The following is a 15,395-nucleotide window of genomic DNA, read 5'->3' as shown; positions in this document are numbered from 1 at the left end:
TTTTAATAAAGAAAAATATGTTTTACACGTGTTTCCATCTTTTCCAAACAGTTTTTATTCTGATTAAAACAATTTATCAAAAACATGTCAAACATAACTCACTGAAAAGTTTGTAATCATCTGCTGTATTAATGTTTTTCTTCTTTTCTCCAGTAATGGCTATTTTTAAATAATAGAAACACTATAATTCAGACACTACATATATTAATTACTGTTGAATTTGTCCCCAAAAGAAGAAGAATTAACTGATTAAAACTTCATGTACTTGATGTCCTCAGTGTTTCATGACAGGGGAGAAAACTGTTGGAACTTTGATTCATTCATTGATGAGCTTTATGATTATTAGTTGTAAATACTGATCGATTTTGTTTGGAATTATTTTCTAGAGTAAAACCAGTTTGACAATTACTATATATATTATTGAAGAGGAATTTAGAATTGTTAAAAACAAAGCATTCATATTGGAAAAAAATGCAATAAATACATCTAATAAATATTTGGCACAGCATGAGATTGATTATATTAACAATAGTATTCACAATGGAAATATGATGTTTTGATTTCATCATTGATAATTTGATTGAAATTAAATGGGTTGAATTAATTGACATGATTTATGTTTATGTCTTTGAGGTCATCAAACTAATAGCAAACTGATCATCATGTCAGTAAATGAAGGAAATAAGTGGAGTTGTCTGGCGTCCTCCGTTGTTGCCTGTGGTTGACTTCATGCAGGCATTGAGGCTGAAACCCAACAGAAACTCAACCTGTATTTTATTTTTTCAGTTCAGAAAATTGTCCCTCGATCATCACTGAACCACACTGGTGCAACTGGGCTCCAAATATTGAGTTTGTCTGTAAATGTTGGGCCCACTGCAGTCTACTCAGTAGTTACATTGAGCAGGTTTAAAGTGTGATTTGTCAGTCCACAGTGTGTTCATCTGATATTCCAACAGTACCAGCCATGGACCAACCCTCTGTTTCTATTGTGAAGTTTGAAGAATACCTTTACTGTAAATTCCAGCTCATTACAGACATTATTGTGCACTTGACAATGAAACAGGAACCTGTTCCCATTTAAACCTACACACATTTTGATGCTAAGCTCCCAGTTTCTTTTACCAATGATGGGTGATTTCCTAGGTTCTTATTCAGCTGTTGTTCAGGGGGATGTTTGACACTTTTTCAACTGTCAGTCTGGTTGAACCATTGCACCGTGTTTTGTTCTCCATGTACAAAACAAACTGTTCATACAAAACAACACTGAGTTATTAAGAAGACCTTCTACAACCTAAAAGCAAGAAAGGGCATTTGAAAAGACAAAGTAGTCCTCTCAGCCACCTGAGTGTTTCCAATCAAGCTTTAGTGGCAGAGGATTTCCTGCTTTTAAATGGCAGTGCATCTTAAATAACAAGTAATGCTAAAATAGTAATAATTGAGTCGATTAAAGGCAATAGGAGAACGTTTTATTTATTTTCTCATATTTTATATCTATAACGAGGCTATATATTTACATGTGATAAAATATAATGAAAACCTAACTGGTTTGTATTTGTTTTATTATATATATATTTATTGTATTTATAAATTATTTTATTTTTGTTATTTTTTACAGTCTATGGGGAGAACAGACAATTTAAGCTTTTATTTTGAAAATTAGTACTTCCGGTCTTACTGAGACAAATGCTCCATGTTGTTGCCCTCAGTTTCCACTTTCTTCTTTGAAAATCTGACGAGCGATTGAACAGTCAGACTTGCCTCTGAGTATTCCATTTAATTATTTATCTACACAGTCAGCAGGTTGATCACATATTTATTTGACAAATATCAAAGATGCTCTGAACTGACTGCTAATTTTAAAATAGTAAAAAAAAAAACTTACTGCACGTCAAAATTTAATTTAGTTTAAAATAAATCCCTTAATTCTAAATTAATTATAGGGTTAACTGATCATAGGTGAAAAGCTGCCACCCTGTGGATCAATGACGGAGCTTCAGCTCACTTATCAGTCATCACACAGCTCTCTTCACACCGTGAATGCATCACAGGTTACATCACATTTGTTAAATGGCTTCATGTTGTCTCAATAAGAGACTGATTATAAATGTTAAACTCGATGAAGTTAAGCAATAAATATGATCTCAGATTCATTCAAACATTTTTACGTAAGTCTAACCGCTCTGTCTCGTCATCACTGTTGTCTTAACATCCTGCCTGCTCATTGGACACCAGAGAAGGTGTGTCGAGAAACACAGGAACCTGTTATTGCTCAACGTGTCCTTCAACGAGACCACAGACCAAAGACATCCATCATAGAAAAACAGTGAAGAGAGAAAACCTGACATGAGAAATGTGGAGTGGGGGTGGGAGGTAATGTTGGTGAAAAATCTGCTTTAGTGCATCAGAATTGACTGCAGAGCATCTGGATCAAAAATGTATTTACCAACAATTTACTAACACATAACATAACTGCAGATGTCATAGCTTATTGTTAATACATTTTATTAAGGTCTTTACACGTGCAGATTTATTGGTAAAGTTAGAAACCCATGAGTAATCTTTGATTGATTGTCATCATGTACTGCATCATTTGTATGCCTCATTAGAAAGTCAGTAGCAAATATATATTTCAGACAGCTGATGTGAAACTGAATTCCTTATATATGTATATATATATATATATATATATGTATATATATATATATACCTTAAAATGCCTTTACTGTTCCCATTCATGATTATATTATTAAGGCATTTGTAATGGGAGTTTTATAAATGAATGGCCTTACAGTGTTACAGTATTTTTGATGCATTATGTTATTGTGTTAATTAAGAGTGGGGAAAAACGAATTTTAATTAAGAGGAAAATTAAGGGATGGTTTTCATGTTATGAGCTGGTCAGTTTTAATTGATTTTTTTTATCTGTAATAAAATTTTAAAAAGCTTTAAGTGTGCTACAGTCAGTTTAAGGTGCAGTATTTTAATGAGATAATTTTAAGGAAGTGACTAACCCATAATATCCACTGAAAAGAAAAACGAACTATGTAATAATATTCTCCCCTTGCAGAATTGTTGCCAGTTTTTAAATGAAATCTCAAAACTGGTCCTGTATTATCTTGTTTATTATGTATATTATTTTTTGTATTTTAGAATAGTTCGGGATTTTATTTCTGTTTAATTTTGTATTATTTTATAGTGTCTGATTTTATTCCTGGAATGTTTTAATCCAGGTTGAACCATGTAAAGCTCTTTGTAACTTTGCCTTTAAACAGTGATGTATAAATAAATGTTATAATTAATAATTTAATAAATAAATTAAGCAGTAATTTGAACGCGTGGACGTTTTAATGTCAGATAATTGACTCTGATGTGAAAACAGCTGCTGGACTGAACAGCCGCTCTTTGACTTCTATTTCTAGAACTCTCCTGGCTGCGCTCTGATTGGCTGTCGCACCTGTCAGTCACGGTGTCCTTGCCGTCCACTTCCGCCCTGTTTGAGAGGCAGATCACTCTCCGCTTGTTTATGTCAGCTGAGCTTTAATTTGATTTTAACTCACAGGTATATGTAATTGTATTGTGTTTAAACCTTCGTGTCAGTGTCTACGTGGTTATCGTTAGCTTCTCTCCGCTGGCCACCCTCCATTTAACGGTTTAACTTATCAGCAGCGATGCTAACGGCTAGCTAGCTAGTCAGATAGCTAACTCCTAGCTGAGGCTCTTTGGGGAGCAGAGCTACTGACAGCGAGCTAGCAAGTTGTTATTATTAGTCATAGCATGTATTAGATCATGTTTGGCTGCCGTGTGCTTTGTGTAACGCGTCCGTGCTGTTGCAGGTAGTGTGTGTGGCTGTCTGTGATGCTTGGAGCGAGGCTGGGCTGCAGGGACAGGCCGATGGTGGAAACATGACTTCTGAGTAACGCACAGTTACTTTCTCTGCTCAGTATGAACAGCGAGGAAGAGTTTTACGACGCTGAGACAGGTGAGACACGCTGACAGATGTCTCATATAGTTAAGTGTGCTTGCTTTCTGTGTCTAAATGAATCCTCTTCTCTTGCCTCCATCAGGGCTGGAGTCAGATGATTCCTGTGAGGTCAGTTTCAAAGATGCCCTGGTGTTTGACTGTAAGCAGGTGACTGACGGCAGCGCCACACAGGAGAATGGAGTGTGGGAGCGAAGGTGAGGGGTCATGTACAAGAAGTGTGTTTGCATGTTACCACATGACTACGTTTGTCTTTGGGTGAGGGGCTGGAGGGGCTCATTATGCATGCACACACACGTGGAAGCACACAAGGCCAGTGCGACCACATTTTTATGCTGTTAGCTAGTGAATACCTCCATTGCAGAGCATTTAGAGTAACTGCTGGTGAAGCTAGTCAAGTCTTATGTTTCAGCTTGAGAGACATCTGGATTTTAAAGCAGTACATTGTGTTCTTGAATGATACACTGCCTGCAGTTAACAGATACACTGTGAAAAGTTTTATTGGATTTAACGTCATTTTAATCACATTCCGTCGTAATGTGTACCAGGAAAAGCCTGCCTGCTGAAATGATCTCCAGAAGCAACTTCAGTGTGTGGAGCATACTGAAGAAATGCATCGGCATGGTGAGTCCTACCTTCCTCCAATTGAATCTGAATTTCTGTCGTCAATTTTGCCACAAACAGGCTGTTGTCAGATTCAGGGCCTAGTGTGACATGTTTTTTTAAAATAATTAAATACTGCCATGTTTCAGCTTTCATCACGCCGCTACAAGATTAGTCATGTCTGAACTCTCTTCTCTGCCCGACATTTTATGTAATCATCTGAAAGAACCAAAATAGCTCAAATGAACATCTGAATACATTGAACATGAAACACATGTCCTACTGTTAAAAGGCAGAATATATTTATTGCATATAAGTTAAATAATATGATGCATGAGTTGTTGTAAAACTTATTTATCTAGTATTATCTTTTTTGATCTTTTCATGTGGTTATTACAGGAGCTGTCTAAAATAGCGATGCCGGTCGTGTTTAACGAGCCGCTGAGCTTCCTCCAGAGAATGTCGGAGTACATGGAGCACACTCACCTCATCCACAAAGCCTGCAGTTTGTCTGACTCAATAGATCGCATGCAGGTACAGATAATGGATGACTCTGAGGTTATGTTGTTTTTATTTTTAGCTTAACTTTATTTCTCTTTTAATTTCTTTTCTGTCTGCATTGTTCAAAACACACCTGGACAGATAAATGTAACAGATCTTACTCTGATTTAAAGCTGCAGCTAACAATTATTTTCTGATCGACTAATCTTTTAAACTGTCAGATTAAATGTCCTATTAACCATCTTCAAATACTGTGTTTTGTCTGGCCAACAGTCCAAAACTCAAAGACATTCAATTTTACTGCCTTGTTTGATTCAATCGAACTCAAGTTCGTTTGCCCCCTAGGTGTGGTTCATTTGGGCAGGTGTGAACACAGCAATCACACTTAGGTGCGCACCAAAACAACCAGACCGAGACCTTCTTGAAGAGGTGGTCTCAGTCTGGTTACAAACGAACTCTGGTGCGGTTTGTCTGTGGTGAGAACGTGTTCCGACCTGGATCTGAACTAACTGCAGTCACATGACACATTGTTTGGGTTAAACATGAGCATGTTACAGTCCTGGAGGATTATTAATGTGCACCTCCTCCTGTACTGCTTTAATATGCACATTCAGCACATCCAATGCATCAAAACATTGTTTTCTAGTTGGAGCCGCGCCTCGTTTTCAAACTGTATGGTTTGATTAAAATGAACAATGACAGCAATATAGTCCACGATGAGCAGCGCTGAAATCAACCTGTGTAGTTGTCCCTCCATTGTGACATTAGAAAGTGTCACATTTATCTTGCAAGTGTACTCTTCTTCAACGTTTGCTTTACTTCCTGGATTTTTCCCACATATAAATTCTGACCAATCAAGAGCAGCTTTCTCACACAAGGCATTTGATCTGGTCCACTTGTAAATGCTGCCGTGAGAACACGAACCAACTCTAGGCAACTATACAACTTTGTGACAAAATTAGACCTTGATTCGGACCAAAGCAAGACAACTCTAGGTCTGAAAGCACCCAAAGAAAATCTGATAATCATCACATTTGAGAAGCTCTGCTCTGATTCACTTCATGTCTCTGTGACAGGTTGTTGCTGCATTTGCTGTTTCGTCCGTAGCGTCTCAATGGGAACGGACTGGAAAGCCATTTAATCCTTTACTAGGAGAGACATATGAACTCATAAGGTACTGGAGAGTAGAACAGTTTTGTCTTGATGAGACAGACACAAATAAACCAAAATGTTTTTCGTTCATTAATGTGAGTTCTCAAATGTTTTTTCAAAGAGAGGACGAGGGATACAGATTGATCTCGGAGCAGGTGAGCCACCACCCTCCCGTCAGTGCCTTCCATGCCCAGTCTCTAAAGCAAGAATTCGAGTTTCACGGCTCCATCTACCCAAAACTCAAGTTCTGGGGCAAAAGTGTGGAGGCTGAGCCGAAAGGCACCATGACACTTGAGTTACTGAAGTGAGTATTTTTCAGGTAATTTTTTGGTATTTAATTAGCTTTGTTGTGGTTGTGCTTCTTAGCTGGGTTTGTTTGTTTCGATTATTTGTTAGTGAGTGGCTTTTCTTAAAAGCTCTAAGTTTGTTGCTCACTCTGATGTTAACACTGTAGTTGTCGATAAACTTTGTGAAAATATGAAACTTTATTGCACCTTTTACACTGGCTCTTCAAGGTGTGAATTTCACACCATTATGCCATCTGGCCGATCTGTATAAATGGTGCAACTGCAGAACAGGACAGCTGGTCGGATTAACAGGACGTTTTGACAACGTATTATGCATGTGACCCACCGCGGGAAATTTAAAAAGTATCTGTTAGCAGTTAGCAGCTAACTCGAAGAAGAACAGCAGTTGAAAATGTCCACAAATTGGGACAACAATGCGGTCTGCGAGCTCCTTACCCTTGCAGCAGATGACGAAATTGGCTGCCATATAAAAGAAACCACCAATTGTGTAATTTTTTTTACATTAAAGTTTTTGTGTGGATTAAACAAATGAGTTATAATGTCCTAATACCTTTGGACAGAGCCACGCTAGCAGTTTCCCCGTTTCCTGTCTTCATGCTAAGCTAAGCTAAGCTAACCAGCTGCTATGTATGTACACTGGTGGCGCTGTATTGATAGTACTAGGGTACTAGGGTTTAAAAGTCGGAACAACATTTTTGCCGTCAGGTGTTTTACTCTGGAAGAGCAAAACATTTTTGACCACTGTGGTGGTCGGGACAGTGTGCAATATGCTGTGTGTTCGGTTTGAATGAAAGATAAATAAATGGACATTTGTTCAGCCTGTGTTTTGTGGTATAAATAAATATGATGATTATTCTGCAACTGGAACCTGCAGTTCATTGTCTGAACTCAACATAACCAAGGAAACTGTGGCATCAACTGTGCAAAGCACGTCTGGCTGGGTGTAACGTCCATGTAGCTGCAAGTAATAGGCTTAGCTCCTATAAGCGTCATATTTAACAGACCAACATCAGAGTGGCATCCGTCTTCTCTTCTAACTTTTGGCAAGAAAATAAAGCAAATGTGTATTTCCCAAAATGTTGAACTGTTCCTTTAAGATTCTGTGAATTTCTTCCAGACATAAAGAAGCGTACACGTGGACAAACCCAATGTGTTGTGTGCACAACATCATCCTTGGAAAACTCTGGATTGAGCAATATGGAACCGTGGAGATAGTCAACCACAGGTAGGGTGTCAGATACTTAACTTCAAGACTTAAACTCGCTGGAACATTGATCATTGATTGACTTTTTTTGTTTCATTCATCAGCACGGGAGATAAGTGTGTGTTGAACTTTAGACCGTGCGGCATGTTTGGGAAAGAGCTGCACAAAGTCGAAGGTTATATCCAAGACAAAAGGTTAGAGCACAACAACACTGTTAACAGCCAGCGGTTGTGATTAATTGTCAGAGAACTGATTGGATTCTCTTTGTTGTTGAACCAGTAAGAAGAAGCGGCGAGTGATCTATGGGAAGTGGACGGAGTGCATGTACAGCGTGGACCCCAAGGTTTACGAAGCATACAAGAAGTCAGAGAAGAAGATGGGGGGAGAATCAAAAAAGCTGAAACAGGTAAGCGGCGCTCAGATTTACAGTCGACTCTGCTTTGACTGACATCTGAGATGAAATGCTGCTCAGAGTTTGATCACCGGTTTGTCTTTGACATGTTTTATCTGTCTTACAACGTGAAGTAATCTGTGACTCATCACTGAATTCTTTTCTCAAATGGTATCTTTTCCTTTCACAATAACATGCAGTGGCATTAGTAGAAGGTAAGGTAAAAGTGTATTTGATATCTGTAGTGTGCTACTGCTGTTGTCTAGTTCAAGTTATGTTCAAAGTGTATGATTAGATCATTGCCAGCACTAATCCATAATGTCTTGCAATGACATGCATTGTTGCTTGAGAGACGTGTTGAATCTGTGGCAACCGTAGTTCTGTGGATCACTTGTTTGCACATGAACTGTACGTACTGTGAGCTTCAGCTCGTTAGTCCAGGTATAAATTATGTTTTTTATCTGTGTGTGTGTGTGTGTGTGTGTGTGTGTAGGAACATGATTGTGAAGGTGAGGAAGCAGATGATATGCCAGAAGTTCAAGAGACTGTGACTGTGATACCAGGAAGTGCCTTACTGTGGAGGATAACGCCGCGGCCTGCTCACTCAGCACAGGTCCATATCTCTCTCACAGACACACACACACACACACACACACACACAAGGTATGAAAGAAAAAACAGAGACTATATTCTAATTAAGTTTATTAATTAAGATAACGTTATTTTGGAGCCTTAGGCCCTGATCACACAAAGTGTTTTGCAGGTCGCAAAATGGCTTTTCTTTAAATTGAATGCAACTAGTGAAAAAAATGCTTGTTGCGCCTTTTTACTGTTGTCAGGCAACCACACACTCATCTCCTTATTCTGACCTTCCCGTGTAATCAATCTACCGTTCATTTATTTATTTTATTTTATTTATTGTCACAGTAATTAGTATCTAGTTCCTAAAATGCTCAGGCAGAGGGTACTTGCTGTAGCTCTGGCTGAGGGTGAGAGGCTGTCAGCAAATAGTTTGTTGGGCACAGGGAAACGGAGATCTGTGTGGGTACATGAGACCCTAAAAAAGAGGGTGGATTATGGGAAGTACCACCAGTTGGTCCAGGAGCTTTGTCTCTTGATGGCCATTTCCAGGCATATTTTAGGATGACTCAGGCACTTTGACAACCAGCTGTCTATCGTCGGGTCGTGCAGCTCTGGGTATCCAGCAACCGCAACCACCAGTTTCTCCTCCATTGTTTACCAACTGTAAACTTGTTGTCCTGACCACCACAGAAGGCCCGATAACGTTAAAAAAGAGATGACGAAAAGAGATGATGTGGAGTGTTTTTCCACTCTCAGTTGAAGTTTTTTCAACTCAAGGAGTTCGGAGCACTCTGGCAAAAACGCCAGGCTCCTAAAGTGCAGAAACACAAGGCGCAACTTAAAAACTGCGAGCCAAAAACTTCATTCTTATTAAAAATAATTACAAGAAGGCGCCCCCAGCTGCTAAAATGCTCTCTGTTTGATAAGGGCCTTACTGGGCAGAGCCTCTTTTCCTCCAGGCAGCTTCCATCGTGTACGCAGCTGTATGTACCAAAGAGCAGCGAGAAAGTGAGAAGCACTCACTCTGCAGCTAAATCTGGGGACCGCAATGTCCCTAGAAGTATACTGCACACTGACTCGACTTGAAGCAATCTCAGTCTGATGATTCAAATCTCTGACTTTCAACCCTTATGTTGAGTGCAGTTACTTCCTCATAAAACACTTGTCAAGCTTAAGATTTATTACTTAATATTGTTAATTCCTGGATTGTTGATGTCAGTGTTTGTTAGCTTGCAGTCTACTTCTTCACTACCTTTGATTAGACATTAGGGCTGAGGCGATAAGGCAACATTGCATTACAGCACTATAGACAAGTCAACCACAGGGGACAGCAAGCCACCACTGTAACCGCTATGTTCATGTTTTTTTTCTGTTTTTTGTGGGAGCACCATGTATTTAAAGCATGACAAGGTGTTGATCTTATATTCTGTGCTGAGCGCTGCATGTTTGAGGTGTTTTTTTCTGGTCAGTGAGTTGAAAAATATTCAACTTTTGGATAAAATGCTGCAGCTACTCGTCACTGTCACTTTCTACCCTTTCAAAAGTAGCAAAATACATTGAGATTTGTTGAATTAGCTGATTTATCTGCCTGCCAAATCACTTTATGAACACAGACTTTGATCCTTCTGTGTAGATGTATAACTTCACCAGCTTTGCCATGACACTAAACGAACTGGAGCCTGGCATGGAGAGACTACTGGCGCCAACAGACTGCCGGCTGAGGCCCGACATCAGAGCCATGGAGAATGGAGACATAGGTAACACCTACCTCACATTAACTGTTCCTTCCACACACACAACCCTTGTATGGTTCTGTAATGGCTTCTTCATTCATGTTTCTGTCTTTCTTACAGACTTAGCGAGTTTGGAGAAAGAGCGGTTAGAGGAGAAACAAAGAGCTTCACGTAGGGAACGCTCCAAGGATGAGGAGGAGTGGGCAACCAGGTGTGTGTTTGACACAGAATTCAAAGTTCAAGTTCAAGGTCTTGTAGATAAAGCCCCCTCTCAGACATGCACCATGTTGCATAAATGTCATGACAGTTTAACATGACAGAAAAACACGGGAGTCACTTTTACATAAGTCATGACGGTGATATTTCCATCACTAGTCTGGATGGGATGTAGTCAGATTAGTTTAAAGGCCGCAGCACGACAACGTTAAATACACAGAGAAATGAAATACAATGAGTTTAGTAAATCACAAAATAATCTGTAAGTGAGCCAAATTTAAGTTGGTGAGGCGATTCTTCACGTCAGATCAGTGTATAATAAATATAAATATAATAAATAAAATCTCACTGTGAAGCCAAACACTGTTCATCTGCACACACTGATGACACACAGCTGTTTCCCAGCTGATTGCAGAAGAAGCTTTTCAGTTCAGAACTTAAACATGTTTAAAAACTGTCCATCTCTCACATTATGTCATATTTCTTTTTACCGTGTCATTACAAACAAGTCCTATGTGTTATTATGTCTCTCCAGGTGGTTTCAGCTGGGAACAAACCCTCATACAGGAGCCGAGGACTGGCTGTACACAGGTGGATACTTTGACAGGAATTACACTGACTGTCCCAACATTTATTGACACAGGAGGAGGTGCTCGGTGTGGAGACCTCCCTCCTCTCTGATAGGGTTCACTTTATTTCTCAGCATCTAAGATTTGTGTCTCTTGTGACGTCCAGACGCTCACTGGTACTGTGTGTCTGTTTGAATCCATGAAGAGCTGATATCTGAATGTTATCAGACAGTTTATCAGATTATTGCCGACTGTGAACTTTGTCCACAGGAGAAAATATTATAGAAAGGAGAATTTTAGAGTTTACTTAATGTAAATGTCAGACATCTTCATCTTTATAATATGCCCTAATCATGACAGTAATAGTCCACGTGTATGTTACTCACCTGTCGAGGGTTTTAAACAAGTCATCTGTGTGCATGAGTGCGTGAGTGTGTGTGTGTGTGTGTGTGTGTGTGTGTGTGTGTGTGTGTGTGTGTGCGCGCGCGTGTATGTGGTGACCATGCTGCTGCTGCAGAACATAAAGCTCTGACTTCTAGAGACTGTATTCTCAGTTTTAGTTCAGGTACTCAACCATAATCTCACCTGTAGTCGTCCCACACACTTCTTGTCCACTTGCATTCAAATATCAGGGGTTATTTAAACACATCTGCTACTTTTTATATGCATTAAAAACCTATCATTTGAATATTAGATGTGTATTTTAGTTAGTTGTAAACATCCCTAAAATGTCACGTGTGTTACGTTTTCTGTGAATAGAGACTTACAGTAGAGATGAAAGCTGCTTCTAACAATGTTTACCGTCACAGTAAACATATTGTTGGTACATTATAATGTTGTCCGCTGTAACATAGATGATGTTTATAATAATTGGTGCATGCATGATCACCAAGGCGGATTATTTACACAAGTTAAAGCCATAAAAAACCTTTTTCTGCACTAATAATAAAACTGTAAATGGATTCACATGAAACGTTGAAGCAGAAGGATACAGTGGTTCAAAGCAGGGGGTTTTCAGTCTGACATGTCCATGGTATATTCTGAGCCATAAAGTCAAAACAACATAAATGAAAAGTTCATATTGACAGATTTTGTAACTCCTGTTGTTATTGTTTATTGTACTAAAGACGAACTAACTTTGCAAATTGTCATCATTTAAATGTCCAGTGTGTAGGATTTAGTGGCATCTAGTGGTGAAGTTGCAGATTGCAACTGACTGATACTTCCCGTTTGCGAAGTGATCTATGTTGGCCGACACAAATGGCTCGACAGTATCAAGAGCCAGTGTTTGGTTTGTTCTGGGCTACTGTAGAAACAACATGGCGGACTCTGTGGAAGACAGCCCGCTTTATATATAGATACAAATGGCTCAATCTGAGGGAACCAAAACATGATTCCTAAGGGCCGTACACATGTCGCATTTTTTGCACCCTCAAACTTAATGTTCTCAATGTAGACACACGGCAGGCACGCTCAAACAACAGAGTGACGCCATCGCAGCGTGCATTCATTCCCAGGAGCCTACTTTTGAGGGCTGCGCCCCAAGATAAACAGAATTCAACTTTTGAAACACAGGAGCGCGCACCGCATGTCATGTGATGAGGAGCAACCAATCACAGCCAACAGATATCTTTCCCGTCTTCCATAAATATTCAATATCTGGTAAATGTGGAAAACTTGATCATGTTAGTGCAGGGCTACCCAGAGCTTTACATCTGTCCCACAGACAATAGGCCTACACACTTATAAATAGCGCCTGGAGGAAGATCATCCCTGCACTCAGGATTTTGGGTAAATAGGCTATGATACGGTGCTTCTTAAGGTTGCTTAGCAACCTCAGAGGCAAGCTGCCACCGCGCGCTTGACAACTGGCGCAAAAAAACAAAAGTAGTGCCCAGTTCTTGACCATGCGTTTTCCAGGCAGATAGAGGCGGCGTGTGTACGGCCCCTTATGCCGTGTCTCAATTCAGATACTTCTTGTAGTACACTTCCACATAGTACGCACTGTGTATACTCTGTACTTACTTGCGCAATACATGAATTTCGTGTCTCAAATCAAACACAGCTACTGTGCTCTTATCAGGAGTAACAGTTGATTAATGAATGATCTTCTTTTAAATGGCAAATTGCAACCAGATGGAGCATTACCGCCAGTGTTTGACTGCAAATGTCGCCCGCCGAAATGTGTACTTGCTTGTTTGCTTGTTAACCGCAGCAACCACAACCGATGCAGCTTTTTCAGCCACCATTTTCACAAGTTTGGTGGTCCCTCCCTTTCAGCTACATGGCAAAAATGGCGACCATTAAGGGTGAGAAGTGTGCAGCGTTCCGAACTCAACATCTGACTGTTATGGGTACTCATAGTGTACTGCACTTTACCATACTTGTCAGTGTGAATGCACTTAAGCATTTAAAATAGCAAGTATAGGTATGGAAGAATGCAAGTCAAGACACCGCACCAGTTTCAGGTGATTATAGACTAATAAAAATGTAGGTATAAATATTTTATTCCAATATATCCCTCTAAATCCTTCACACTGGACCTTTAAAAGTTTGTTGAATTAGCTGTTAGCAGTTCTTGTTTGCAGTGCACCCATAAAATGTACAGACAACAAACACTGAATGACTTTGATAGTAAAGAAACAGCGAGATGATCCTCAGTCAAGTTCTGGATTTGTGAGATGTTGATTTAATGATATCCACAGGATGTATAAGTCAGACTCAATCTAAAAATATGTGTCATATATTTTTGACTGAGTTATGACTCCAAGAAGGAGTAGGAATTTTAAGGCTCTCCCTCCGTGGCCTCCTGCCAAGGTGCTGTGTCATACCAACTCCTGATTATAGCCGTCTTCACATATGGACACGTAACTCTGACTGTTTGCGGAGTTTCCAGTTCAATCCCCACAGACATTTCTCCATCAATGAAAGCTGTTTTCGGACGCAGCAGCAGCAGCAGCAGAAATAGACAGGACTCTGTAGCCATCATGAACCTATGCAAACTGATCCCTCCAGTCTGCCCTCCTGAAATGTGAAGAATAGAAATAAAACACTTAACTCCTCTTCAGCTTGTAGCCGACGTGTGCTTCAGACACTACAGAGGCAGCAGATAATGAATGTTGTGTGCTGATGATATAAAGCTGACATACATTCAGCACATGTTAGAGACTGTGTAGATGTTTCTTTGTGTTTCTGAGCACTAACCTTGCATAAACTGCACATTTGATTGCTCACAGTCCAACGCACATATTGTACAGTGAGAGTATATCTTTGATCACGTCTCCCCTTGGCTGCCCTCAACTTCACTCTGAATTCAAAGCACTTTGTGACGCCTACAGACTCTCAAAGCTGCAGGTTCGCTCTGATGGTCCCTCTGATCTCACACTCTTTACCCTCTTGTTTCGTCTAGCATCTGTTTGAAAATGTTTACATTGTATGTTCATTAAGCTCTTGTTTTGTTTTCTCCTCATACTGTTATCCACATACAAACGTATGCTTACAAGGCATATTTGAGAAATAAATTATGGACTATTGAAATTACCAGCCCTGTTGTCGTTTGAGCAATTACTTTAACACTGTGTGTGTGTGTGTGTGTACACCAGTGGTTCCCAGCTTTGAGGTTACAAGATGATTTATGGGATATATATATATATAAAAAAAAAGACATTTTTCTGCTGCATATCTCGTATTTTTTTCTGCTTTTTTTCTAATCTTTGCTTTTTCTTTTGAAGAACTGAAATCCTTTCTCCTCATAGGTCCTCATAAAATATTCAAAAGAAACAATCTGAGAAGGGAAAACTACGTATTACTCATTGACACAATGCAAGGTGTGATAAGAGGTCACCAGTAAACAATGATTCATTACAAGGGGACCAAATCCTCATTTTAGGAGCTGTGTTTAATATATAACACGTGATCAAAATGATCTAAAACTCAATTTTGAGATGATTCTGTAAAAAGCTTTCTAATAAATAATAATATAGCAACTTCTGATCAACCTATATTAATTTCAGGTTTTCAGAACAACTTCCAGTTAGGCCCCCCCACACATTTTTGATACAAACTCCACCCACATCAGGTTTTAACCCTGCATATTCCGAGTACAGATACAGATAATTTAATAGGTTGAACAGATACAGAAACAAATGACGGTATAA

The 15,395-nt window shown here is 39.4% G+C and overlaps 1 protein-coding gene across 1 annotated transcript; it reads left to right on the top strand.

Moving 5' to 3' along the window:
- The first annotated feature begins 3,456 nt into the window (after positions 1-3,456).
- On the top strand, positions 3,457-14,778 carry LOC117258380 (oxysterol-binding protein-related protein 2-like). Its single transcript, XM_033629232.2, has 14 exons — positions 3,457-3,559; positions 3,834-3,979; positions 4,065-4,176; positions 4,528-4,603; positions 4,982-5,116; positions 6,160-6,257; positions 6,357-6,539; positions 7,661-7,768; positions 7,852-7,941; positions 8,027-8,153; positions 8,632-8,751; positions 10,354-10,477; positions 10,574-10,664; positions 11,205-14,778. The coding sequence occupies exons 2-14, from the start codon at positions 3,943-3,945 to the stop codon at positions 11,305-11,307; spliced, it is 1,404 nt and encodes a 467-aa protein (XP_033485123.1). The 5' UTR covers positions 3,457-3,559; positions 3,834-3,942; the 3' UTR covers positions 11,308-14,778.
- The last annotated feature ends 617 nt before the right edge of the window (positions 14,779-15,395 follow it).

This window comes from Epinephelus lanceolatus, chromosome 8, assembly GCF_041903045.1.
Source record: "Epinephelus lanceolatus isolate andai-2023 chromosome 8, ASM4190304v1, whole genome shotgun sequence".
Lineage (NCBI taxonomy): Eukaryota > Metazoa > Chordata > Actinopteri > Perciformes > Serranidae > Epinephelus > Epinephelus lanceolatus.
This window is presented reverse-complemented; position numbering and strand designations above follow the sequence as displayed.